Raw genomic sequence first — 27,273 nt, forward strand, 5'->3', positions numbered from 1 at the left:
AAATTATGGCATTATTATTTCACTTAAAATATCTTTAGGCAATATTTACCAAGTAGGTAACTTCAATACGTAGTTCATAGTAAATCCCAGACTGGGCCAAATGTTTGCTTTGTCGTTCTAATTTATTAAATAATTCCCTGTACTAATAAAGCACCTAAAAACTACTTTCCCTCTTACTTAGGCGACTTTCGTTACAGGTCGCTTGCATTTTATGCTGTTTAGCCAATATATTGTTGAAAAATCGTTTGACTTGGACACTCTGTATATATCAAAACGTGGTTATTTTGTACGTAACTTAGAAGAACGGCATTTACGTAAAAATATGTCTTTTATTGACTTTTAGTTGGTAATGGGAAGAGATAAATAGGAGGCTCTCTGCAAATGTTTGCAGAAGAAGTGTTTTCGCTATACTTACATTAAGAAAATATCAACCTTTGATTAATACAGATCCACCGTTTGTTCGTCCAATATTTGCCTTGTGATAAGTATCTCGAAACCATCAGCTTTCTGCTAGATTTTACATTCTTTCGTGACACAAAAGAGTACGTATCTTTGGCTTAAGTGAAATTTTGGCAGGTATGTTTCTTCAGTATAATGTAAAGTACATAAATTAATACAGACCCTTTTAGAGCTTTCATACCGCGTAAGTTGTTTATCGATTGGCCCTTTAAGTATCGTGTTTACCGATTTATTAAAGAAACCCCCCCGACTTTTACGGCCCCTTTATTAGCGCCGTAAATAGTTTTATAGCATTGGCTAATGAGTAATTAAGAAAGTGGGGTTTTGCCACTGTAGGTACAATTCTTGTCTGGGTGCTAAAAGTTGTCGCTTAATGGCTTTAACAACTTACTTATTAATTGCGTGAAGGTATATCTTCAGTGCAAGCCTTGTTAGTGTCAATAAGAGTCTGTTGATTTGCGTGTAGTTACGCAAATAATAGATCTATTCTGTCCTTTGTAAAGATACTAATTGAAATTTGCAATAATTATTCAAAGTGGAAATCGAGCAAGTGTGAAGCAGTCCAATTAGCAAGCATAGTTAAGTTGCAGTCGCGAATGACTGATAATTATTTTTTCACAAATAATTCGACATTAATTACAGGTAAAAATACGTGAGTTGAGCCTTAGAGCTGATGCCCCGTCTCTGGTAGACGGGGAAAACCATTTAGATTCAAGAGCTATGATTAAATTTTGGCTTTTTACATCATTCAAATTTATTTATGCAGCGTTCGTAAATAGTATTGCAATACATTCATAACTTTCGTAAACAAGATATTTTGAAAAATCCTCAACCACGTATAATTGTATTAAAAAAAAAACGAAGCATTTAATGCATTATTCCCGACGTTCATTTCTACGTCCCTATCCAGCTACTCCTACCAACTCTTTATTTTCAAATGGTGAGTATATACACTGCGTGACATGGAAAAGAGAGCGCCCCGTAAAACGGTTTTATTTACGTAATTTTTGGTGCGCATGTTTGCTAAAACAAATACTTTAAAAAATACATACTTTAACAAATACCTACGTTAAAAAGCTGAACAAACTTAATTGTAAAAAACCAAAAAAAAATGGATAATTTGTCGATCCTCCGCGGCGTCTTATAGTTATACTCCAGCACACGTCTAAGCATAGTTCTAATGAGGTGATTGATGTTCTGTTGGGGAATCTCATTCCAGGCTAACTGTACAGCATGACATAGCGCCGCTAGGGTTTGTGGGGGATGGAGTAAATTATGCAACCTTCTACCTACAATATCTCATACATGTTTAATCGGTGAGAGGTCAGGATCGCGAGGTGGCCAAGGTAGCAAATTGATTGCGTTTTGTTGAAAGAAGTCCATAGTCATTCAAGCAATATGTGATCGTTCATTGCCTTGCTGGAAAACTGAATTAACAAGAGTTTCCAGATAAGGCACGAGATAAAGTTTCAGGACTTCTCGGATGTATCGTTGTTTGTCATTCTGCCTCTAATGAAAAGTAAAGGTAACTTGCTACTATATGCAATAGCACCTCAAAGGATTACCTACACTCTGTAACGGACATGTCTTTGTATTGTAAACCGAGGATCCCGCCTTTCACTTTGTCTCCTTTTTATTCTTGCTTGACTATCATGCATACAGAATTTGGATTCATCACTAAATACGATATTATCCAGTTCCAGGTTTCAATGTATCCGTTTTCTGCACCATTGCATTCAATTTTTACGATGATATAAGATGCGGGGTGACATAAGATGGAGACAGTAGTAAATCAGTCCAAAACTTCTTATCCGGCAATAAATGGTTTGAATCCCAATGGATCTTCCATACTCAGCAAACTACTGATCCGTCAGCGTTCGGCAGTGATCTTGCCGTTCTGTACTTCTTCGGGATCGTCTACTACCTCTCCTCCTGTCTGTTTTTGCTGTTGTTGGAACCATGCTTGGCCATATTTCACTATAGTGTTCACACTATTGTTCAATATAGTGGCGTTTTCCCTAAATGGCTGACCAGTTTCTCATAGACCCACTATTCAACCTCTCTCAATTGATGAAAATTTCGCTGCATTCTGAGTTTAGGCATATTTGATTAATCTAAAAGCACTTTATCAATGCACTATACACCAATAAACGATAATTTGCAGTCATATTGTTGATATTTTATTGCAGTTTTTATAGTAAATAAAAATCCCGATATCGCGTAAATACGTTTGACAAATATAGCTGAATATTTTATAGCTTTTTGTGTTCCCATATACAGATGTGCATACCAAAAATTATTTAAATAAAACCATTTTTACGGGGTGTTCTCTTTTCTTTGTCACGCAGTATATTAAGTAGTATATCAACTGAAAGGTAATTCAATAAAGGATACAACTGTATACTTAGAACTGAAACTGGATCTATAATTTTCTTAAAAAGAAAAATTACTAAATGCAAAATAAGGAAATTTATTATTGCATCAAACAAAATTGAAATTCCTACAATAAATGCTCAAATTGCGCTCTAGTAACAATTTGGCAACTACTTAGTTGTTTCTCGAACTTCTTTATGCAATTATCCAGTGTTATTGCTGTTATTAATTCTAATTACGTTCGTGTAATAATTAAAGTTTTGTGGTCTATTTTTGTAAACGACGCCTTTTAAGTGACCCCACAAAAAACAATCCAAGCGCGTAAGATCTGGAGATCGCGGTGGCCATTGTGTTGCGCCTCTTGTACTGATCCATCCTGTGGGGAAAATCTCATCAAAATATTCTGTCTCAATCCCTGCCATAACATAAAATTGGGTGCACCATCTTGGTGGCTACTAAATATTATTAAGCCATTCGTTCGCCATTTTCTCCAGAAGAAATTGTGGCGTTTAATGGAACTAGTTCGTTTTGCAACGACTACAAGTATGATGCGTTGTTTAAGTTCCCCTCTATAGAAAATGGACTGATGAACTGGCGGCTGATCATATCCATCCACACAATGATTTTTTGCGGATTTTGTGTAAACAGAATCTGCATCCAATGAGGATTGTCTGTAAACCAGTAGTGATAATTATGTCTATAAATGGATTCACTTAAGCAAAACGTTGCTTCATCTGAAAATAAAACTTCGCAAAAAAAATATTTTTTCGAATGAGAAATTGTTGCATCAATTCACAAAATTCCATTCTCTGATGAAAATTTTCAAACATCAACTCTTAGGTGTGGGAAATTTTGTATGAATGAAAATTTTCTCGTTTTAACAGATCGCTTACTGATTTCGCGGACACATCAAATTTATCAGCAAGTTTGCTAATAGAGTGTAAAGGGCTTTTACCCATAGATGAAAGAATGGCTAGTGATTTATCGCCGCCAGTGTCTGTTCGAGGTCTTCTATATTTTGAAGCAACTTTTACACTTCCAGTTTGTTGAAAGGTTCTATTAATCCGTCAAATCACACTTCTATCAATAAATTGGTCTGGATATTTCTTACGAGATTCTCTTCGTAAGTTTTTTTGCGATCTCCATACCCCAAAAAGATTGAAACATCAATTATTTGCTTTTGAAATAAACCAACTGAATTAAACTACTGATTTCTAAGAAAATTAAAATATTTTGCATTTAAAAAATTGTTAACACTGAAAATGATTAGGAATTTCTACGTTTTTTTACCATTTTTTCACTGGTTTTCAAAGTGAAATAAGAATGGATTGTTAATTTAGGAAGCAAAGATTGAAAATTTTAATCTTTTTAGGATATGGCCTTTGTTCTAATTTTTTTTGTTTTGTAAGAAAACTGTAGATGCGATTTGAATTTTGAGTATACCATTGCATTCCTTTTTCAATAAACTTTCATTTACTACACTACAACGGCGAGCTCTTTATTTAAAAATAAAAACTTAGTAGGGATAGCTAGATAGGGGTGAAAATTTTGAATTTCCAGAATAATGTATTAAATGGCCTGTTTAAAATAAAATTATACGTGTTTAAGCTTTTTTTTATATCGGATTTACGAAAGTTGTAAATGTGTTGCAATACTTTTGCAAACACTGTATATAAGGGTTCACAAACTTATTTATATTTGCTGATGCATCAGCCATGCATCTTCGAACAGTTCTGCAGTCTATCGAGGATTCCCAACAATGTACCTGATGAATATCGGAGTTTTAGTCAATTTTTCTATTTCTATGAAAATGATGTTGCTAGCAAAATTATTAGGAGTTTCAAATACCGGTCCTTAAATGCTAATACAGCAAATTCCTAGTAACTTTACCAACAAAAAATTACCATAGAAATAATGTGAAGGGAAAGTGGCCAATATCTCTATTTCCAAGGAAAAATTGATTGAATAAATATACAGAGTGGTCCATTTAAAACAGTCCACCTGAAATTTGAACGATTTATTTCACCGATGTTTTAAAACGTTTTTTTTTTAACATTTAAAGGCGGAGCAAAAAATTTTTAACATACTTATAAAGAGAATTAAAGGAATTGCCACCCCGTTTAGGGGGATGACTCTACACCTGCAAATTTATGATCTAAAAATATCCCTCTTAGAAGTAAAATTTACGTGTCTCGGGACTTTCCGAAGAAACAAAATCCATCCAAGATATTTTCGGTGGACTACTTTAAATCGGGCACCCTGTATATGAAGGAATAAAGGAATTAATGAATGACTGAATGAACGAAGAAAGCAGGAGAAAAAAGAGTCTTAACGAGACCTGCTACCTCAGAGACGCGTCCATTACGTATCACCTAATGGAATTACAGGAATTCCAAAAAATTGGCCAAGCAGAAGAATCAGTTAGGGTGTGATTGTCTGATCTTGTTGGACAACTAAATTGGTCGTCACAAGTGACTCGTGTGGCGAAGCTTGAAAGCTCTACACTTCTCCAGAATATGTCCAGTTGTCTAGTCGTATGTCTCAGATGCTCCTGTTGTCGGAGGAACCAGTGTCCACTTACTAGATTTATGACCAAGCTCCTCCTTTGGAATCAAAGAAGTCTCGTTGGCAGGACATTTAAATCAGTCATGTGGGAGTGAAGGTGAACTTTACCATGTGCAGTCCCATCTCTTTTAGTTTAACAATGTGAGAACGCCCTTGGACGGGTACGCTCCTTTTTGCAAAATCACTGGAGGGCACTATAGTTGATACCTCCTGCTGGAGAAATTAGAAGCGGATTATCTATCCAGTTGGTATCCCCTAAAGGGAAGTGGGACAGTTCGGTCTTCCCTGGATTTCTAGAGCTGTTGGGCTTTATGGAAAGTCCCGTGAGCAAGCACCAATTGGGGATGTCCTTTGAAAGAGCATTTTGTGCAAAGATATCGGTTAAAGGCTTCCGACAATCCTGGGCAAAGAGTGTTAGATTACTAGGCTTCGGCAGTTACCACAGATTAAGGCCCATCACACTTTTTAGTCATATTTCCATGGAATTTACCTTGTTAATAAAATTACCGGAATATTGATCAAGTGACTCTATGGTCCGCATTAATAATAATAATACTACTGGTAAATTTACCCGGTGGGTAATTTAGAAGGAGGCTGCTAATCGACTAATCCAGACATTCGCATGTTCCTTGGCCATTTCGTTGTTAATAAGTAAATTTTTATGTTCTTCAGGGGTAATAGGGCAATCTGCAGGCAGTTTCACGAGAAGTTAATATCCATAGAAATCAAGAAATTAGCCAATGCTTTGCCTTGATTTCACTGCTCCCGTGAACAGTTTCCTCTTGCTAAAAATATCTGACTACTACTTTAATTAATATTAATTAATATTATTTTCTGGATGCCGCAAAATTTACAGTTTTAATTGCTATTGTATAAGAAAGTTGAGGACTAAAATAACACAGTACATTCCAGAACTGGCTTTAGGGGGTTGAAGTTTAAATATTTCATGAAATTTCCTAATGCCTGATTCGATTAAAACCTCGTTTATGGGGTAGATCTAAACTTAGAATAGTTCGAATAACCGTATCAAGGATGGATTTTCGACTATGATGTACTTTCTTCTCTGCTTTTCAATCGTGGAGATACTCAAACTGATATTGCAGGGGTTTAAAATACCTATGTAAATTTAATTTTAGGTTTTGATCGCCAAATTTTTAATTGATTAATATAAGGTTACATTTATGTTATGCGACATCGAAATTGCTCCCCCCCCCCTAAAAAAAATATAAAAAAGTAAAACAACATATTCGGCTTGCATTAGCAACTAATTTAGCTTTAAAGGGCTGGAGAGACTTCCTCTGAAGAATTTTGATCATTGAAATAAATCAATAGTGAAAATTTTGAAGAATCGTATCAAATAGGATTATGATCAGATTCTAATATTATTAATTTATGAATCCATAAAATGCACTTTAGAAAAGTTCCTCTATTCTCTTTTTTCCATGAGTGCCTTTCCAAATATTTCTTACTTAGTTAATATTCTCAATTGCTTTATCTCGTTAATTTTGAATTTTTAGAAATAATAAGTATATCGAAAAATGTAGAAAAGATTTTTAAGAATGTAAGTAAAATTTAACCGGGGGTTACTTTTAATCTGAACCAAGCCTGATTGATCTTAAATGCCGATCTAGGAGAAGTTGTGTTCAAAAATCTCCCTTACTGAAGTTTTGAAACCAAAAACTGATATTCATCAATTACGTCACTGAGGAGGCACGTGATAGTACTTATAGTAGTGTCAATTAGAGTATAAGCAAATCTTCAATTATTTTAGTGTTTCTTGAAAAAGAAATTGTTGTTTTTTACGACTTTCCTGAACTTATAAACATGTAAAGCTCCTTCTAAGCTATTTTTAGAACCAATATTTCCTCCCTCGACACGTAAAATTCATCATCCAAGGTTGGCAAACTTTTGCTTTAACCAAACATTAACGTAGTTTGGTCAGAGAGGGACCGTGCCCTTATTTTTTTTCGGTTCGCAATTACTTGACGAACAGTCTTCAAAATCCATCATCTCGAAAATAGTGCGAAGGTGAGATGATCTAAAACCAATTGCCCAGTAAATACATAAAATCAATGAAGGACAGGCTAATTTAGTTCCACCTTTAAGGACAAGCAAATAGCACTTGACCTTAATAATTATCTAGTAATTAATAACTTTATGGTGTATATAAACGGATTCATCATCTACAAAGGTAAAATCCTTGAAACTAGTCCCTGAAGAATGCAATAATTGCAGTTGCAGTGGAGTTTTAAGGATGTTTGAACAAACTTCCTTGAACCGTTATTTAGTCTGATAAAACTGGAGTGTATACGTGCCCTGAAAAGGAACTTGATTATCTTTCCTAGAATGTACGAATAATGAATTTAAATATCAAATTTGTCATGATTGCTAATGCTAAGTCAAGATAGGCATGTGAACGAACATTCCAGAAAGATTCCCTACATTTGCTTACAACCTAAATTTATTTTGAGGGCGGTGGTTCGTATCCTGTTTCTTGACACTTAAATGCTTATTAAGACAGTGATTGATACGTGCGGTATTTAAGGGACACTTCCATGCACACTTTTAGGGTGAAATTTAACATTACATGGAATATGAAGCGTTCCAGCCATCGGCATCGCAGCACTATGTAGCAGCGCAAGACGCCCTCGACGCCTTTTTGGACGCTATAAAACGCGACGCTCCTCAACAACTTGTTCATTGGCCGCGCTTCCTCTTGCACATCCCGGAACTCACAAACCCTTTGAGGAAGGGCCGCATCTCAGAATCCGTAACATGACTTCGGCCGTGGTTTTGAGTTTCCAAACTTTTTTTTCCGCTAGTGTTTTTGCTTTGGTGGCGGTCAGCGGTCGTCCAGACGGATGGACGGCGTTGGTTCCAACCTCCGGAGCTCCCTTTGGGGTAAGTTGATGTATTTATTATGGTCTGACATTGGAAATTATCAATTTGAAGTGTTTAATGATACTTCGGACGTAATAAAGCAGTAGGCGAAATTGCTCAAAAGGAGTTCCGATAATTTGTTTTCAATTAAGTTAATATATACTTCGTCAGTTGAAATGAGGCTTCCCAAGACTTCCTCTCGAGCGCCAAACAATTAGTTATTTGCAAGGCATTGAAATTTAAGTGTAGGATTTAATCGATTTGATCCAATGTAGATCAAACGAAGCAAAATTATGTTGGCAAAAGAAATTAGCTCAGCTATTGTTAATACGCAGTAGAGTAAAAAATCATATTCAACGCTGAAGGATTTCAAAATTAAACTAAGGTAAGGGTGCCATCGAAGTTGCATCGCACCAACCTAAGAGAACTGAGATATTTCAAAAAAGATATAGAGATCCAAACTGACAAATTGCATTAAAGAATTAGGGGCTCCCTATCTCTCAAAGTATTGCTCCCAATTAACCAAATTTTCTAGTTGACTGTACAAGAAGCAGTGGCGTAGTCGATTGCCATGTGACTTCACAAAACTCAAAATGGTTCGATCTTAAAGAAAGTGAAAATTTCAATAAACCACAATTACAAAAATAGATTTTCCACGTTGGCGTATTTCGTATAGTGTCTCAATTATTACATAAAAACGTTTCGCATAACTTGATGCTTTTTAGAACATGAAGGAAAACTGACGTGGTCCACTCGCCCTTGAGGGCATCAAAGTTACTATTTTAAATTTGAATAAATGTATTAACTCAAACAGACCCGCTGCACCAACGAATTTCGGACTCAAATATGTTACATGTGTTTTGTATAAACAATAAAATTTACAACCCGTTCGTGTAAGAGGCAGTAGCGTAGTCGCTTTTTGGTATGCAAAAATAACATTTGCGCAATCTTAAGGAAAAAATTAAGAACTAGATGTAATTTCTAGGTAGATATATTTCCTTAACTATCGATAAATATAGGCGAAACAGAGCGATCTAGAATCAACTAGTTGGACGTCTCAGAAACTTAGGGCAGCTTGAAGATTTTGAGTTTTCGTTCGACTAATCGTAGTAAATTCAACTAATGCCCGTGACGTTGCTGGAAAACTTGAGCTGTTACAAGGGAGGAAACTGGCAACTCTACCTGTTGTGCTGTAAAATCTGTCCTGAGTTGAATTACATTCGTAAAGAAATTATAACTAACATTTCGGTTATGATAATTTTTTACCTATTATGCTTACTACTCTTTATTCTTTATGCTTTATGATTATGCAACCAGAAAACCTGCTGATGTTAAATCTTGTAAATTAGCAGTATCGAATCCATTGTGGACATACCAGAGCCGGAATTAACCTCTCCCTAAAGTGAAATGTTTTGCCCACGAATGGCAGAGAAGAATTTAATTGTTTGTAGGAAAAACACAGGAAAATGCTCATTATTTAGTTAGGTAATGTTTTTGTTTAATTTTTAAAAATAACTTTTTCAACAAATTCGTGTTTTGTCCGTTGGATTGTAGCATTAATCATCATCACAATTCCTTTCTCTAATTTGTGCGTTAAAGAGAGCACGTTTCTCAATCTGTATGTCCAGTTCCGCTGCCTCTCCTCACCACCTTCAATTCTCTTCAACAAGCAATGCAGTTCCCCCGCAAGAGGCTCTCAAAAGAGGGCTTCAATTCTCTTTCGAGACGTATTACGTTTCGTTGAAAAACCCACTTTAGACAGTGGGTGGAAATATTCGAGTTTGATGCTTTAAAATTAACAGGAATTTCCCTATACGAAGTTTGTTACATATTTGCAAACCATATTGACTTGAACGAGAATAAATTAAATTTTTGAATGATATTACGGTTTTATGGCAGACCATGGGAAGACTGCAGATCGTGCACCATTCTGGAAGTTGATAGAGTAATATGCTGAGAAACATGCAGCAAGAATAGATGATTAGATTGAATTTGGAACAAAGCAGAGTAAAACCGCTCTCGAGATTATATTTGGCTTCCAAGACTAGCAGCAAAATAGGCCCAATAAGGCTCTGCGTTTCTACTAAAGAGACAATTTTAAAGCATTAGGGCTTTTATCCTACTTATTATCCCGAGATTATCTCCCATATTAAAGAGCAGAGAATACAATAACTGGCCAGAGCTTTCTTAATTATGTTTTAAACTGAGCTAAAGTTTCGAGGTTACAGGAAAGCTCCATTTTCTATAGAAACCAAGGCTAAAATGTAATTTTAAGCTTAAGCATTAGACATGGCACTTCCATCAGCGCGACTTCCTGTCCAAAATAACATGTCACTCTTAATCTTGTTAATTCTTATTCATCTCCTGCTGAACTACAGCTATATGCTCGCTATTTTGGTCACGATTCATAGACGTGGATTCAGTCCATTAATATTTCAGCTTAGTGAATGAAACTCTGGCAAAGACTCCCAATTTGTGTGTAGTTGTTGGCCTAAAAGTTTTTAGTGTAAACACAGCAGATGGCCGCTAATTAATTCGGAAAACTGTCACTTTAAAATTACGTCTCGTGCACTTTTAAAATTATAAATTATCGCCCGTTCGGTAATTAGTTTGGAAATTAACAACGTGCCGTAAGAAATCGAAATTTTTGCAAGAAAAGGGACGAACTCGTCGGGTGTTTACACACTCAGATTAACTCGTGGGTGTTAAACTTCGTAGATTTTAATAATTAAGACACATATTCGTTTATTAGTAATTCGCCTGACTAAAGCAAACGTGAGATTAACAATTCGATGTGATTTCTATCATTGTAAAAAATCCTAATCCGCTTCTAATTATTTGCCTTTTAGCTCATAAGGCACTGTAATTAGTAATTATACGCTGAGTACTAATTACAAATAGCTGTGTTGCTCATTAGAGACACGCACCGATAAATCAATTATTCGGGCAGTTGTGGAGCTATAAAGTTAACCCATCAAGGGCTTAACTCCGGTATGTTTACTTTATAAAGGTATGATTGCATCGTTAGATTAAATTTTATTTTGTCTATGAACATGACGCTGCTTGATTTAATATTAAATGGCACATGGCCAATATGCCGGATACGTTGCTAAATTGAAAAAAGGTCGTTATTTGCACGTTGCGAAGGACAGTTTTAATTTGTGAATTTTGAGTTTATTTGTTACGTATGAATTCCATTTTTCGATGTAAACTGAGAATGATGGTACTAAAAGTTTCATGGCAATTACCTGCAATAAGTAAAAATCACTCCCTCGACCGTCAGTTTCAGTCATAAAATTTTTCGTGTGTTTTTTCATGGTAAATGAACGGGCCTCAAATACGATATTTCGCAGTTCACTAAAATTTGAAAGACTTTTATGTAATGTGTACAATCATTTATCCGTCCACGAATCCCCCTCAATCTAAAAAAATGGAAAACAAGAACTGCTTTGGATATCTAAAATTTAGGCAAATTTGCTAAAATTGTGGAGGATTTTCTGAAAGACAAACCATTTCAGAAAAGTCAAAAATATTACTTGGCAGAGGGTAACTTTTCCTTGTCTTAAATTTTGGAGAAAAGTTTATGTTTTTTTTTCCATATTTTGAAACAACCAGAGTAAATATTGAGATAATTGTGAGAAGAACTATTGATTATTGAGGATTTTAGAATTATTAAAGTAGTTCTTGAACATAAATTGTCAGACAATTTTGAAACCTCGTGCAGGTAGCGGAGAAATGGTAAATTTCAGCATTTTGAGTGATATTCTTGAAAATAGAACTGAGCGACTCTAAAACTTTGAGACACATTAAGAACTTGAGTTAGAGAAATTATTCTTGATATCTAGGCAATTTGAGAATTCCGGGTGTTGCCCTAAGAAATAAAAGTACAAACGAAAAATCTGAGATTAAGGTATACTATCACTTTACGAATCGTCCTAGCTCTGGTGTTAATATACAGGGTGTCCATTTAATAGCCCTTGCGACTCCTATGAGTTTATTTGTGATTTCATGAAAAATCTATTCTGGGGATGTATATGAAGCCTACGAAGGCAATTTTGAAATTAGTAAAAATCCTACAGGACGTTCCAAGGAAGCGGAGTGTCTAAAAGTTAAAATTTTTTAAGTGGGACTGTCAAAATTCAGAACAAAAGTCATCAAAACCGTGGCATCGCGTGATTATCACTCAGTCACTTGTCCAGGAATGTAGGTTTTCCCCATAATAATTTATGACTCCATTAACATTTAAAAACCTCCCATTTTAATGGAAAAACTCGAGAAAATTGAAGTTGAAAAGGTGATAATTAAAGTTTCTGTCATGAATAGCATATGTGCATTTTTGGCTAAATCAGCATTCGTGCCTATTAAGGTGATCTTACATCAGAATCCATCCCAAAATTATCAAAATTTAACTTAAGTGCGACGTTATTTTCTTTATAAGGCTCTGCAAATGTCTAAAATTTCTTTTAAAACGTCATAGCTTCGAGTGATCTTATCTCAGAGTAAAAAATTTAGGAGTTTAGGAACTAACACAACATCCAGAGAGGGTTTTGTCACAAGAAAAAAGACAGAAGGTCCTATTAAAAAAAAAACTATACTTTATTATTCTCCGCTTCTTTGGGACACCCTGCGGGGCTATCACCAATTTCAAAATTTACCTTCATTAGCCTCATATGCATCTCCATTTTTTTCTAAAATCCTAAATAAACTCATAGGAGTCCGAGGGGCTGTTAGATGAACACTCTGTATGTATATCGATGTTTTGAAGATGGCCGTCTTTCTTGTACAGGCCAATGTGGCAATCTTGTATAACCGTTTTGTGAACAATAAATTTCAAAAATGCTGAAAAGCGCATAGACTTGCAGGGCAGGTCTTGGCTAATTTAATGTTTTTGATAGTTTCTATCTTATTTGCATGCCCTCCCTGAATTATGGCGAGAAAGCTCAATTTTTTGAAATTAATTTTTTAACTAGTGACGAGGAATTTGAAGGATTTACACCTACACAAAATCATTCTCAACGTGAACATCAACATTCCGCATAGAAATTTTCTAATAATATCCCTAGTCCTACATGTTGCAAGAGTCAGTTTATTGCATGCCTGTAATACAATTTTGTTGCATCACAAATCATTACAGTCGAATGCAAACTAGGAATAACTCTACGTCCCCGCTGATTTACTGCCAGAGATAAATAATTAATTCTGACCAACCAAATGGGCAGATAAATGTGTTTATTTTGAGCCATGCTCCTGTTGGACAATTAGAGAAACCAGAATAAATCGCATGGATGAATAATATAAACGAAATGAACTTATCTTTGTAACTTCCGAGAAAAGTTCTGGGAAAACACGTCTCAAATGGAAGTGATTAAGTGAAAGTGGGCGGAAACAAGAATGAATTTCCATTTGTATTTGGCAAAATATGGCGGGAAACTCAAGAGAATTGATACATAAAAATGAGAATTTATTTTCATATGCTGGGTGCGACTGTTGGGTTTATTCTAGATATTACAGTAATTTAATGAGCAATTTATTTTCTAGGTCAACTTCCGGCCGTCTTCAAAACTCTACTTTAACCGGGAAATTAGAGACGATTTCCTGTCGCCCCCTATAAGGCCTAAGAGGATTTCTGAACATCATATCGAAGGTAAATTTTCCTAAATTGCTTCTAAATACAGGAATTTAATCAGCTGTGTACACGTGCGATTTCAGTTATCAACATCAAAAGTCTGATTTAATATACATGTTAAGATCGTGGTTAGCATATCAAAGCATTCCCTAATAATTCCATTTCGAAGAAGTTAATGCTCAACTCTGAACTTTTTCTCATACATACTTAAGGAGTTTGAAGATTCGGTCCATTTACGGAAACTTTAAACTTTAATGGAATCTTAGATTATACTACGTTTTCGTTTTTATTTTTCTAGAATGTATGCATATGGCATCAGAGGAGGGCGAGTTTTATTACAAGGGAAAGATACACTTGGAAGGAAAAGTATGCGGGATCTACTTTTTCGGGGAACCAGACCAAGTGATAGAAATAACTTTCAATTACCTCGACGTTTCTTGTGAGAATGGAGGCCTTGTTGTGGTAAGAGTTAAGAACGATCACCCTCGCGCTGATACCGTCATACCCCCGCACTGCGTCTTAGTCAACATGTCTTGGCAGGTTTGTTTAACGTATAGATTTAACGAACAGGATGGTATTAAAGGACAGGTAAGTTCACGTAAGTCAGCTCAAACAAATCTTTGAAGCTCTGAAGCGCCTTTCCAGGAGAGAACAACATCTTCAGATTTGTTTTCGATGGTGGGCGGCTCCTGGAAATTCTGAAGCTTATGTTCCTCGACAATACAATTCCTTGAAATCGTTTCCGAAGAAAAGCTCTTGTAATTTTTTCAATTTTGAGAGTATTGTTTAGGTTGATACAATCTCGCGAGGCGGGATTTCCTCAGTGTCAACTTCAAAGTATTCGGTGAAGTTCTGAAGCTTTTTCCAAAAACCCAGGATGGTAGCTACCGCTTTCACGATCCTTCGCTAGGACTCTAGTTGTCGTCATTTCAATGTTACAGTTTCTTTCATTTTCGGGATTCCTTCTATTGTCCATCGTCCTCATGCTTTTAACTTCGACATGCCAGAATTCATATTAGAGGCGTACACTCGTGGATTTAACTTTCCAGGAACTTTCTTTGAGTTCGAAAATTTTCGCTTTCCTGGGAATTCCAAATCGATGATAGATTTAGTGTTCAATTTTTAAGCTATTGTCACCTAAGTGTTCTAGTATTTTTTATGTTCTCCCTTAATGAATCTTTCATTCTGTCTTCACCAACGTCACACTAGACTATTTTGTTTTCCATTTCCAGAACTTCAAAATCCAACGATTCTAATTTCCGATTGATAGATTTTATCTCTATGTCTAGGTGTTGATATCAACGTTTCCAAAGGTCCAACATTCTTTGCAATATCTTCCGGATGACCGTGCCGGTAAATGCAGCTCGACCAAGTTTAATAAAGCCATGGCCGTGAATATAAGACTTCATTTTCCTAACTGGGGGGGTGGAACAGAAATATTTTCAATGAAATTTTTCATGAAAATCTAACACAACGTTCCTCTTGAAACTGAATGTCGATATCCAATTAAATCGCATTTCGTTGATATTTGCGGAAATCGCTATTGGATTTGTCTCTTATATCCAATACGATAGTTTACCTTGTCAAATGCAGGTTAGTTTAGATTTGATTTACCTGAGAGAAGCGTAGTTCAAATGACACCACTTCCGTTACACTCGGTTTACTTTGCTTTTCAATTTGTTTTTTGAGGAATAGGGGGTAATCTGCATATTTCCAATAAATGTCTCTTTCTATTCCAACAGGTTCGTCTCTTTGTGTGTGGGCAGGACACTGAAACTGCCATCGAATATTAAAAAGTTATATGCGGGATATATAGAGAGCAATATTACAGAATAATCTTTAAATAATGAAATTTATATTATCATAGTAGACGGAATTCTTATTTCAATGAAAGACAAATATAGTGGAAGAATTCCAATTTTTATCTTGGGGAAAGTAGGAAACTTGAAAAGGAATTATCATTATTAGTTTTCATTGTGAACACGTTTACGAAAATACTGCAGTTCAGTTAATAAAAAGTCTCGCGTGTCTGTTTTTTTCACTTTGCGAGAGGGGCAAGATTTAAATAAAGGAAATAAAATGAAAAATATAACAAATATACACTCGCCTTCGCATGAAATGCACCACCCGGAAATAATAATATTTAAGTCTTGTAATTTGGATAAAATAATGCTTCATAACAGAGTATCAAATGATCAGAGTTTCATTAAAAAAAAAACAACGCTTATTAATTAAAAAGTTCATAATGAGTGACATGGCCTCGTACAACAATGCAAGAATATGCCCTTCGCCGTATGCTTTGCAACAAATGATCATTATTCTCCTGGCGTATTTCAGCCCATGCTACTTGCGGGTGGTGTAGTTGGTCATCCAAATTGTCTGGAGGCCTCGATAAATTTTGAAGACAGAGACTCATAATTTCCCAAAGTAGTTCGATAGATGATAGATCCGGACACCGAGCAGGCCAAGGCATTGCATTACTGTGCGAGGTATTGTCACCGATTATTAACTTTCTAATTTTTTTTTTGTTACTGAAACTCATTCGATACTCTATTATGAAACATTATTTTGCCAAAATTACAAGAATTTATTATTATTATTATTATTATCGGTTAGTGCATTTTTGAACTGAGTATACAGGGTGTCCCATTTGAATCTGTGATGGAAGATTACTCAATAACAATACGTAGCATGAAAAAAGTTTCAAGTTAAAGTTGTCCGGTAAAGAAGGAGACATGTCATGAAGATGGTGACTTTTAGCAAAAACGTTGTTTTAAGGTAATTTCAAGGGCAAGTTTTTTTTTTCAAATGGCAACCCCGTATTTTTTTAAACGGTCTTTGTAGACCTTCAAAAAAGGAAGATCTTTTATTTGAACAATTTGTTTTTTAGACGTTTTGCTGCCGAGTTATCTTTGATTTTTGTCCAAATTTTGAGATTGTAGAAATTATTGCATTCTTGATTTTAAAATAATTTTGCAATGCATATTATGTTTAAAACTCATAACAATCCGTTTATCTAATACAAAAAAAATTAATGGAAATTTTTTTTTTTTTAATTTTCTCTTGTTTGAGTCTATCTTATAATAAAGTCTACAATCAATCTAATTGTTCTGTAAGAAATTACTTAAAAATTATTATTATCATTTCAAAATTCAATAATTGAAATGGATCGCTGCACTTCAGATGAGAATATAGAAACGGTTTACATTTATGGTCAGGCTAGAAGAAATGTTTGTCGAGCAGTAGAAGTTTATGCTGAAAAATTTCGAGATGAAAGAGTTCTCTGTTGGATGACTTTCAACATTGCTATTGACAATGTCAAAGAAACGAAAACGTTGAAAACATAAAAATGCAATCGCTCCCGAAGTGCAACACATGAAGGCAATCAAATAGCAGGTCTTGCAGCTGTTGCCTTCGATCCCCACGTAAGTAGTCGTCAAATTGCTGCCGACTCAGGAATATAAAAGACAAGTGTCCAAAGAATTTTAAATGTAAATTAATATCATCCTTAACACATTTCTTTACATCAGAAACTTCATGGAAGTGATTTTGAAAATCGTGTCAATTTTTGTAATCAAGAAAAGCAGCAGTTAAATCAAAATACAAATTTCTTTTCCACCGTTTTGTTTTCGGACGAATCCACATTCACAAACCATGGTGTAGTGAATCGTCATAATCTGCATTTTTGAAGTGCTGTAAACTCATACTGGCTAAGAGAAGTTGAACATCAAAGACCATGGTCGGTGAATGTATGGTGCGATATTATTGGGGAATAGTTAATTGAACTTTTCTTCATTAAAGGAAACTTGTATGGAGAAACGAACTTCAATTTCTTGCGTAATAATCTTCCAGAATTGTTAGGAAACGATCTGCTTGCAATTAGACGAGTGTTATGGTACCAGCATGACAGCTGTCCAGCTCATGTTTCTAGAATGTCTCGTGAGGTTCTGAATGAAATGTTTTCAAATCGATGGACTGGAGGGGGCGGTCTAGTGAACTGGCCTCCTAGGTCGCCTGATCTGACTTCACCAGATTTTTTCCTCTGGGGTTTTCAAAAGGAGAAAGTTTACGTTGAAGTACCAACAACTGCAAATGGCATGAACAGGAGAATTGAAACAGCGTGTCAATCGACATACGGGGTGATGTTACGGAGAGTAAACAATTCTTCTCGAACAAGAGTTAAGACGAATTTAGAGCAGGAAGGACATTCTTTTGAACATTTGTTTCCATAAGTTTGTCAAATCAAGATTTTAAATGAATTTGCCAAATTAAAATATATACATATATATATATATATATATATATATATATATATATATTTTTTTTTTTTTAATTGAAATATATTTTTTTGATTGTATAGAAGGATTTTTATGAGTTTTAAACAAAATATGCAGGGGAAAACTTTTCTAGAAAAAAAAATGTAATAATTTCGACAATCTCCAAAACTGGACAAAAATCACGGATAACTCCGCAGCAAAATGTCTAATAAAAACATTGTTCAAATAAAAGATATTCCCTTTTTCAAGGTCTAAAAAGATCGGTAAAAAAAATACGGGGTTGCCGTTTGGAAAAAAACTTGCCCTTAAAATGATCTTGAAATGACGTATTGGCTAAAAGTCACTATCTTTATGGCATGCCCCCCTCTTTACTGGGGAACTTCAATTTGCAATTTTTTTTCATACAACGTACCATTTTTGAGTAATCTTCAATCACAGCTTTAAATGGGACACCCTATGTAATCTCAAGTAATTTGATCATTAAATGAACAAAAGAAACGAGGACGAGATTTTATTTTAAAATCGCAGGAAATTTTTCCACAATTCTCTGTGACCTTTTCTTCCTGCTCTATTTATATTTCTGGTATATCTATTTTTTCAAATTTTTGTCCAGTATTTTATCATAATTTTCTATGTTTTTAAATTTTTAGCGAAGGAGTAAATTCCTAGTGAATGTTAAATTGAGTAAAATTTGATTTAGTATTATTGAGACGCCTACAGAAAAGTTTCCTCGGGAGTGACTTAATCGCAAAAAATAATGTTTTTGAGAATAAAACAGGAAACTGCTTTTCCAAATTTTTCATAGAGCTTCCACGAAATCTCAAGGCATCCCACGCATAGTATCAGTGTGTTAGACCTTCAGCAAAATCGTTTGTTTCAGTAGTTAACGAACAAAGCAATTTACTCTTTAATTTTCCCGGATTTTAGGTAGTTGACGGTTGGGAACTGAATGGCGAAATTTTCCCGAATCCAGACGACCATCCCAGAGCTTTAAAATCACGATTCAACGAATTTTGTGGCAAGAAGAAAATAAAAGAAACTTTTGTAAGTTCGCAAAACGTTGCCCTAATCCAGCACCGAATGCCCTTCAGAGGCGCTAGTTTCAGTTTCAACGTGAAAATAGTGAGAAACCCCACACGTAAGTACGAAACACTAATTAGGGCTTTATAATCTTCCACTCCTCTAATTTCGGGCATAATAGCAACGACTTCTTAAGATTTCATCAGCTAGAGTGAATCCTTTCAGATGAAATTAAGCTCAATTACGTTTAAGTACTCATTTAAGGGCTAATTAAAACTCATTTCTATTTAGTGACGAGTAAATTTCGGCCCTTTTAGAAGGCCTATATACACCGGGATTGCCACTCGAAGGACATCGATGTCAGAAGGATAACCATAAACTTTCTTCTTTATAGCTTGCAATGTTCTGGTGCAACTTGATGAGACTTATACCCTCCGGAACTACGACAGAAGGTCAAATTGCAGCTTAAGTTCTTTGTTTCCGGCTTCGGTAAGGGTTTTAGCCCTTAATGTTGGCATTACACCTACGAGAGAACGAGGGATCGAATTTGAAACTGGCACTTTCCACAAGGTTCGAACTGAGGTAGTGCATGCTTAATTCTATAACACATCATCTGAGATTTTTTAGTAGTCATAGAGAAAAATATGTCCCATTCCTCTCCATATATGCAAGAGTAGATTTAAATGTTAGAGGGTTCTGTTAATTTATCTGCGTCGTCTTATGTATATGTATAATACATAAACGAAAAGTATGCGTCAACCGAAGCAATTTTCCATCTGTTTTCCCTGCAAGAGTAAACTTTCATAAATTTTCATTCACAAAGGAAACGTTTGAGGGTTTCTTGCTGCTTAACAGATTTCAGCTGAGGTTTGTAATGGATAAATCTTGCTAAAAGAAGAGCACTTTGAAATTAATTCCCGTTCTAATGAATGTTTGAACGGGTTTGTCGAATGACTTTTAGAACGGAGCTTTAAATTTTTAATAAGCTTTTAAATATTTGACCCATCGGAGTAAATGTAGCTGAGCTTTCAGTAATGAAATAGTTCGTGCACCTCTTCATAATGTATGTAGATATATTGGAAATGATTAAGTGGTAAAAGCGGAACTCAAGAACATTTCATATATTTATATTATGAAAAGTTGTGCGGTGTATCCGAAATATTTCAGTTGAAATGGCGGACCCTGTCTTTCAGGAAGTAAATTGGGAGAAATAGATACGGGGTGTCCAGAAAATTCATGTCAAAAATGGTATCATGAGATTATTTGTGTCAATACATTGAGATTTAGTTGAAAAATCATTCGAAAAAAGCTCCTCGTTTAGATGTTATCAACGATGAAAGTTCTTCAAAAAAACATGTTTCTTGCTACATTTGGAGAATGCTTCAATGGATATCACTGAAACCCATTGTGCATTTATTAATTAGCACAGAATTTCATGTATCATTCGTGTTTATTCGGAATGTGCCAGTGGTAACTTCTTAGTCATCTTCACTGGGTAGCTGCATTGTATTGATTATATTCCTAAAATATGTTCGCCATTTCTTCAATTTTCTTATCTCTTGGAGCTATCTCGTAGAGTTAACGTTTCACGCCGAAATAAAAAATCATTTCTCATACAATACACAAATTTGTCATCACATCGATAATTATCGATATTTGTCGATATGAACGCTGTTGTCACTTAGGGAAAATTTCATAAAGATTTATCAAAATTTGTTTAAAGGTTCTATTGAAATCAATAATGGCATTCTCCGATGGAAGAAATAACCGATATGGTTAAAGTTATGGGTTTATCCCACATGGTTGTATAGGTTTTCCATAGGGATCTAACCACTCACGCAAATGTTTGGTCATCGCGTTTCCGATGAGTCAGGAATCGCGTCGCACAAATCGTAACACAAGATGTCAGATTATTATGACAAAATCTCATAATTTTAACTATATCGGTCATTCTTCACTAAAGAACGCCATTATTGATCTCAAAAGGAACAACTTTTAAAAAATTTTACACATTTTTACATTTTCCGTAAGTACCATCAGCTTTCACAATGAAAAATATCGACAATTATCAATGTGATGGCAATTTGGTGTATTGTAGGAGAAAAGAAAAACAATTTTTTTGTCGTGGAATGTTAATCGTTCTAGAGGTTTCTAAGAGGTGGAAAAATTGGAGAAAGGCTTAATGCATCACCAGAAAAAAAACAACACCACGCAGCTATCCAGTAAAAACTTATGGTGTTTTTTTTACGAAGATGACCAAGAACCTACCACTTGCACATGAACCTACCTCCTGCTAATGAAGAAATACACAATGAGTCTCACTGAAATCAGTTATAGCAAAAAAACATTTTTTTCAATAACTATGACTTCCAAGAGCGTCTAATCGAGACACTTTTTTCAAATTATTTTTTAACCAAAATTCTAATGTATTGACTCAAATAATCCAATGATACTATTTTTGACATACATTTTCGAGACACCTTGCGTACCATATACTGGTTAATGAACCATTGGACCGATGATTCCTGTAGTGATATCATTTTTTCCCATACCAGAAACGCTTTCAAAACTATAGATTTAACTATGAAATTTACCAATTTTCACGGGTATATCTGAATTTAAATTTAAATTGAGGCTGCTCAGTTGTCAAGAATTTTATGAATGAGCTCGAAAACGAGGTGAGGGAATCTATCAGAACTCGCCTAATTCTTCTCATATCGAGAATTTCCTGAAGACCGTGCATATTGCCTCGGATATATCTTCAACTATGCATCTACCTATGTATGAACTAGGAATGATTATAATTCAGGTTCTGCAGATGTCAGGAACGCCATGATTCACCACTGATATTGAAAATAATACCAAGAGCCCTAACATATTTATTAATTTTAAATAGCTGTTGGACATTTAGGTATGGATTAAGCCCTTATGTATTTCTAATTGTATACAGGTGTCATCAGTTTAAAAGAGAATATAGGGATTGTGCAAGTGGGAAAAGGATCGCATAAGATTAAATATGCCTCCGACAAAGACCAACAAAGTGGGCGGAGTTTCCACTTCGACATTTAAATGAGTATCGATTTCGCTACCTTCCGAAATCTAAATTTTTAAAACATCAGATGTTACACACAATAAATTATGCACGTCTTTAGTCAGCAGATATCTCGATCGAATGATTCACCAACCTTAAGTTGTAGGAATCGTACAGCCAGCAACCTTAGTTATCAGCTCCTATGTTTTCATTCCAGCCAGAACTGAAGAATAAATAATTTACATTAAATCCAATAATTCCATATTTGTAAATTAATTAAACATTATGCAATTAATATATATTAATAAGATCAATTGTTTCCGACAATTATTGAAAGTATGAATTAATCCTAAAAATATAAAGAACAATAGTAACCAATCATCAACTATAACTACTCGGTATTTTATACTTCTAATTATTATATAGTACAGAGCAAAAAACAGTAATGTAAATAAATTTAAAAAAGAAAATAAATGAATTCATCATTGGAACTTACATTAGCGCCGATTCTGAAACGGTGAGAGATCTAGGAACACTGGACTGACTCCGCCCACTTCAGTCGCTAGTCCCTCAACCCATTTCGTTAGTTTTTATCAGAGACATATTAGACCTTATGCGGTCCTTCTCTCACCTGTACTTACCCCTACATTTCTGCTGGAACTACTAGTGTCTGTATAAGTTACTCATAAAAATAGTCAAAATGACTAATTTCTTCTTTTTTTAAAGGCTGTATTTTGGAAACTGATTTTCATCAACAAAAAACAATTTTAAAAGTCCACTTAATGTAGTATTAACAACCATCAATCAGACAAATTTTAAATGGGCTCTTGAGTATTGTCGTATTTTTTAATGTTTTCAAAATTGGAAAATTATTATTATTTTTAGAATTCTATTCCGGTTTTGACACCTTGGGGCTAAAGGTTTTGCAAGCAAAATTGACTACTTTCACTATTTTAAACATTTGTTGAAGATTTTTACGCATTTAAAGATCATTTGCTGCCATCGGCAAAGGTTCACTTAACATGGATATGACATTCTTAATGCACATTTGCTCTCATAAGAAAGATTTTCCTACATGTTGGTTTCCCTGCATGCAAATGCCTCTAAAATGGGGGCCATTATCGTCAATTTGAAGAAGTTTACGCTAATTTTGGGGAGCTTTGTGCTCATCAAAGAAACTTTTATCTTACTATGAATATTTCCTCGCATACGCAATGGATGGAATATTTTCTGGAAACGAACTTTTCCTTGTTTTGAGAACTCCAGGGACGACGTTTTGTAGGAAAATTCTCTTTTTAAGGGGAGATGCTTCTCCCAAATTGTTTTTAAAGAAAATTCCCTGAAGGAGTACTTCGGAAGCACTAAAAACCAGTTTCCAACTAACAAACTTCAATTTTTTTTTCTCTTCATGTGCAACAATCGTGTGGTTAGAACTTGCAAAGCACCTTGTTTTATTGCTAGACTGTGTAGAGCAACAATCTGTTCGTTTGTAAGATTGTTATTAAGGGCTTTCGCTCCTCAAGTAATGGTTGTAAATTTACTTTAGTGCCAAAAGCGCGGACTGGGGGATTACGTTCAAATAGGAGGCTCGTTTGGACTGGACAGTAGCAACATGAAAGTGGCAGATTCCCTTTGTGGTCTAAACTCCAAATCAGGTAATTAATTTCTACCATTTACGACAAACCGCATTGCCAAAACGCAACTTCCCTAAACTGCCACAAAAGCGAGCGATTTCTAGCTCACCTATGATAAATTTAAATTCCTTTTAAAATTGAATTTGTAAAGAAATTCAGTGGGCATGAAGGATTTTACCAAGGAAAGAAGACTCTCGGCCATATAATTCTCAGTATTTTATTTATTTATCAGGCAAATATTCCGAGTATATCGCATGTGACACCACGACAGTACGCCTAGTATCCAGTGGGGCCTTCGACAATTCTGTTACAGTATCCTTTTCAAAGCTGACAAAAAACGACATTACCAACTATATGAGTGTCGCCTGCCTTCCTGATGAAGTAACTCTGGAGATGTAAGTAAATCTATAAAGAAAGTCGTTATAGGAAGTGGTCGATTGCGCTACATCGCTGGCCAAATTATGAAGAAGTGCTAAAGAGAAATTTTGCACATATTCTCAAAAATTTGATTTTTCGAAGTTCAATCCAGTTTAGTGTTTTCTAGAATGAGGACGAAACTTGCGGGCTTCTCGATACTCATTTTCATATTTATTTCCCTCGTATTTCCCAAGAACCAAATAAATGGGGAAAAAATTATAGCTGATTTCCCATTGATCATAAACCCAAACGTAAACACCAATGATAAAATGTGGGAAGGAAATTTCACTTGCCGAGGTAAAGCGAAACTTATTTGAAATGAAGATTGATTTCTTCTTTGTAAATAATATTATACAAATTCGACAATTCCCTCAGAAAATAACTCTAACTGGTTTCAAATTTGTGAGCTTTTCCTCAGAAACTACATGTCAATTGCCATGAAATCGAGGCATCCCTTTGGAATATGGAGTCTCTCAGAGTTATATGCATATAAAATGAATGTTTAGCGGAATTAATAAATCAGATTTAAGGATGTAGATGGGTATTTGTTGTTTAGTGCAATGTAGTGGCTGATTTGATCTGACGGCATCTTTCTAAAAAAATCACTAGGATTTAGTTGGATTTCCTCCCACTTTTTAGACGATTTTTCACGTTAAGCTATTTAGATATTTGATTCACTTAATACTAACCCTCATCCCTTCATGGTGATCTTTTCTGACGAGTTGAAATGGACTTTTCCCCCTTCAACTGCAATTGGGTTACCATTTAAGATTTCGCGGCGTTGTAAAAAAAACTTTAATGAGGCTTCCAGCAGAGACTTTATGAGCCTGTTTCGAGGAAGCCCACCCCATATGACGTATATCGAATATAACATAATTCTTTACTGCAATTGCACACTCCATTGCATTGGGAGCATGTTCCAAAGATTTTTATACATGACTAAATTCGCATCGTAAACTAAAAATATCCATCGTTCTATTGGAAAGACACTGAACGAAAAAGATGCATAAAACGATTAGTGGATCATGGAAAAATTTATTCTCAATGCACTTTTATAACTTTCGAGTTGCTTTTAAATGTCTAAAGGCTAGTTTTCAATTCCTTGTTAAGCTTTTATGTTGAAAGCTCCTTTTGGTTGTGTTCTATTAAAAAAAAAAAAATTCTTTCACACGTAGTGAATGATTGATATTCACAAGTCGTAATAATAACGCAATTAAAATCTTAACGAGGCAGTTTGCTTTGTTCCTTTCCAGAAAGACACTTCAACTTTTACTAAATTTATTCCTTTTCTAAAGAATAATTTAAAAAAGTGGTTCGCAGAAAATGTGCGCTGATAAAGAAATGTCGTGAAACATCCACATACATACAAGCATCCTTTAACGTATTGTTGTTATGTCGGTTTGTCATTGTGTAAACTGGACTTCAGTACAGCTCTTCTCAGACCTTTCATGAATATTTATGAAGATTTATTTTTGTTTGAAGGTTTTCATTGAAAGTTTTGCAATTTCTGCGATGATTGCAGGGCTCTAACTCTCTAGGTATCATCAGTTCACGTGGAAATATAGAGATTGCGTAAGTAGGAGAAAGACCGTACAAGGTTTAATGTCCCTCCGACAAAGAGCAACGCAGTGGATCGAGAAATTAGCGGTTAGAGTTGGAAGAGGCGGGACAGCGTCCAGGCCTCTCACCGTTTCAAAATTTGCACTAAAATAAATTCTAGAAATAAATTAATGTTTTTTTCCATTTATTTATGCCAATGCTTTATGTTCCGGTATTTTAAGGAATTTCCATCGTTGCGAAGGCAATCAAATTCACACTAATCTAAAAATTGAAATGGAGAGGTCTGCCGGACAAACCGGTCCAGTGGACGGAGTCAGTTTGGCGTTACCAGACCTCTCACCGTTTGGAAATTTCTACTAATATAAGTTATAATGATAGATTTATTGTGACTCTTTTGATTTAATTACATTGCTGCTTTTTGTTCTGACATTAAAAAAAATGTTATTGTCATAAAAGCAGTCAAATCCACATTAATATAAAAATCGAAGTTGAGATGTCGGCCAAACGGACCGACCCAGTGGACGGAATCAGTCCAGTATTACCAGATCTCTCATGGTCTCAAAATTTTTACTCATATACGTTTCAGCTATGGATTACCTGTTTTTCCATGTATTTAAATTGTTGCTTTTTGCTTTGATAGTTTTAAAAGTTTTCATAGCTTTGAAGGTAGCGAAATCAATACTAATCTAAATATCAAAACGGCGACGTTGGCTTGACTGATTCCACCCACTTCGTTGTGGTCTTTGTCGGAGGCCTATTAAATCTTAAATGGTCGTTCTCCCACTTGCACCATCCCTATTTCTCCACTTGAACTGGTAATGTGTCCATGTTAATTTATACTATGGTTTTTTTGTAGGAAATAAACTTCTTCCCCCAAGAAGACCTTGCTACAAGAGGAAACCGTTTGATCTTCGTTATTTTACAGCCTTCTCTTTAGTTTGCATAGCACATATGTAAAGACTTATTTGGTTATTCATGGACTCGTTTTATTATAGTTAATTTATTGTTGCTTCGTTTTTGACAAGTCCATAACGAGTCTTAAATATTAGTATTAATTTATATACATATATCTACTCATATAATAACATTATAATTGTTTTTGTAAGGGTTAGGGCGGTAAGGCAAGTTGTAACTTCTCATTGTATGTACAAAGTGAACTGAAGCATCTGTGGAAAATAAATAATAATATCAATAACTGAATATGTGTGTTAATTTATAATATTTTTTTCTATTTGACTACTAATGAACACTAAAAAATAAATAATTCAACGGAAGAGATGTAGTTAGCGGTTACTTGGGGTAAGGAATTCTCCAAAAATTTATTATATAGTATTCTGTTTTTCTCTGGTTGGATAGCGGGTCTGCTATTCTATAATTTATCGATTTGTTCAGCTCATCCTTTCAATCCTAGAGGGCGCAACAGAAGATCAA

The 27,273-nt window shown here is 35.0% G+C and overlaps 1 protein-coding gene across 2 annotated transcripts; it reads left to right on the forward strand.

The window, feature by feature from the left end:
• Positions 1–450: 450 nt before the first annotated feature.
• On the forward strand, positions 451–27,042 carry LOC136345532 (corticotropin-releasing factor-binding protein). 2 transcript variants are annotated; one of them, XM_066293955.1, is made up of 9 exons: positions 451–576; positions 7,967–8,298; positions 13,816–13,921; positions 14,202–14,365; positions 19,108–19,318; positions 19,595–19,782; positions 23,778–23,886; positions 24,098–24,260; positions 26,699–27,042. In XM_066293955.1, the coding sequence occupies exons 2-9, from the start codon at positions 8,173–8,175 to the stop codon at positions 26,703–26,705; spliced, it is 1,074 nt and encodes a 357-aa protein (XP_066150052.1). In that variant the 5' UTR covers positions 451–576; positions 7,967–8,172; the 3' UTR covers positions 26,706–27,042. The 2 variants fall into 2 exon arrangements, with proteins under 2 accessions (XP_066150052.1, XP_066150054.1); XM_066293957.1 differs by having other exon boundaries at positions 19,595–19,770.
• Positions 27,043–27,273: the final 231 nt, after the last annotated feature.

The sequence above is a fragment of the Euwallacea fornicatus genome, chromosome 20 (genome assembly GCF_040115645.1).
Source record: "Euwallacea fornicatus isolate EFF26 chromosome 20, ASM4011564v1, whole genome shotgun sequence".
Classification (NCBI taxonomy): domain Eukaryota; kingdom Metazoa; phylum Arthropoda; class Insecta; order Coleoptera; family Curculionidae; genus Euwallacea; species Euwallacea fornicatus.

Bases quoted from the DNA above. Each gene is read 5' to 3' on its own strand.
- LOC136345532 (XM_066293955.1), top strand. From the start codon at position 8,173: ATGACTTCGGCCGTGGTTTTGAGTTTCCAAACTTTTTTTTCCGCTAGT. The intron at 8,299-13,815 runs GTAAGTTGATGT...TTTATTTTCTAG, and splicing joins CCTCCGGAGCTCCCTTTGGG to GTCAACTTCCGGCCGTCTTC. The intron at 14,366-19,107 runs GTAAGAGTTAAG...CCCGGATTTTAG, and splicing joins AGAATGGAGGCCTTGTTGTG to GTAGTTGACGGTTGGGAACT.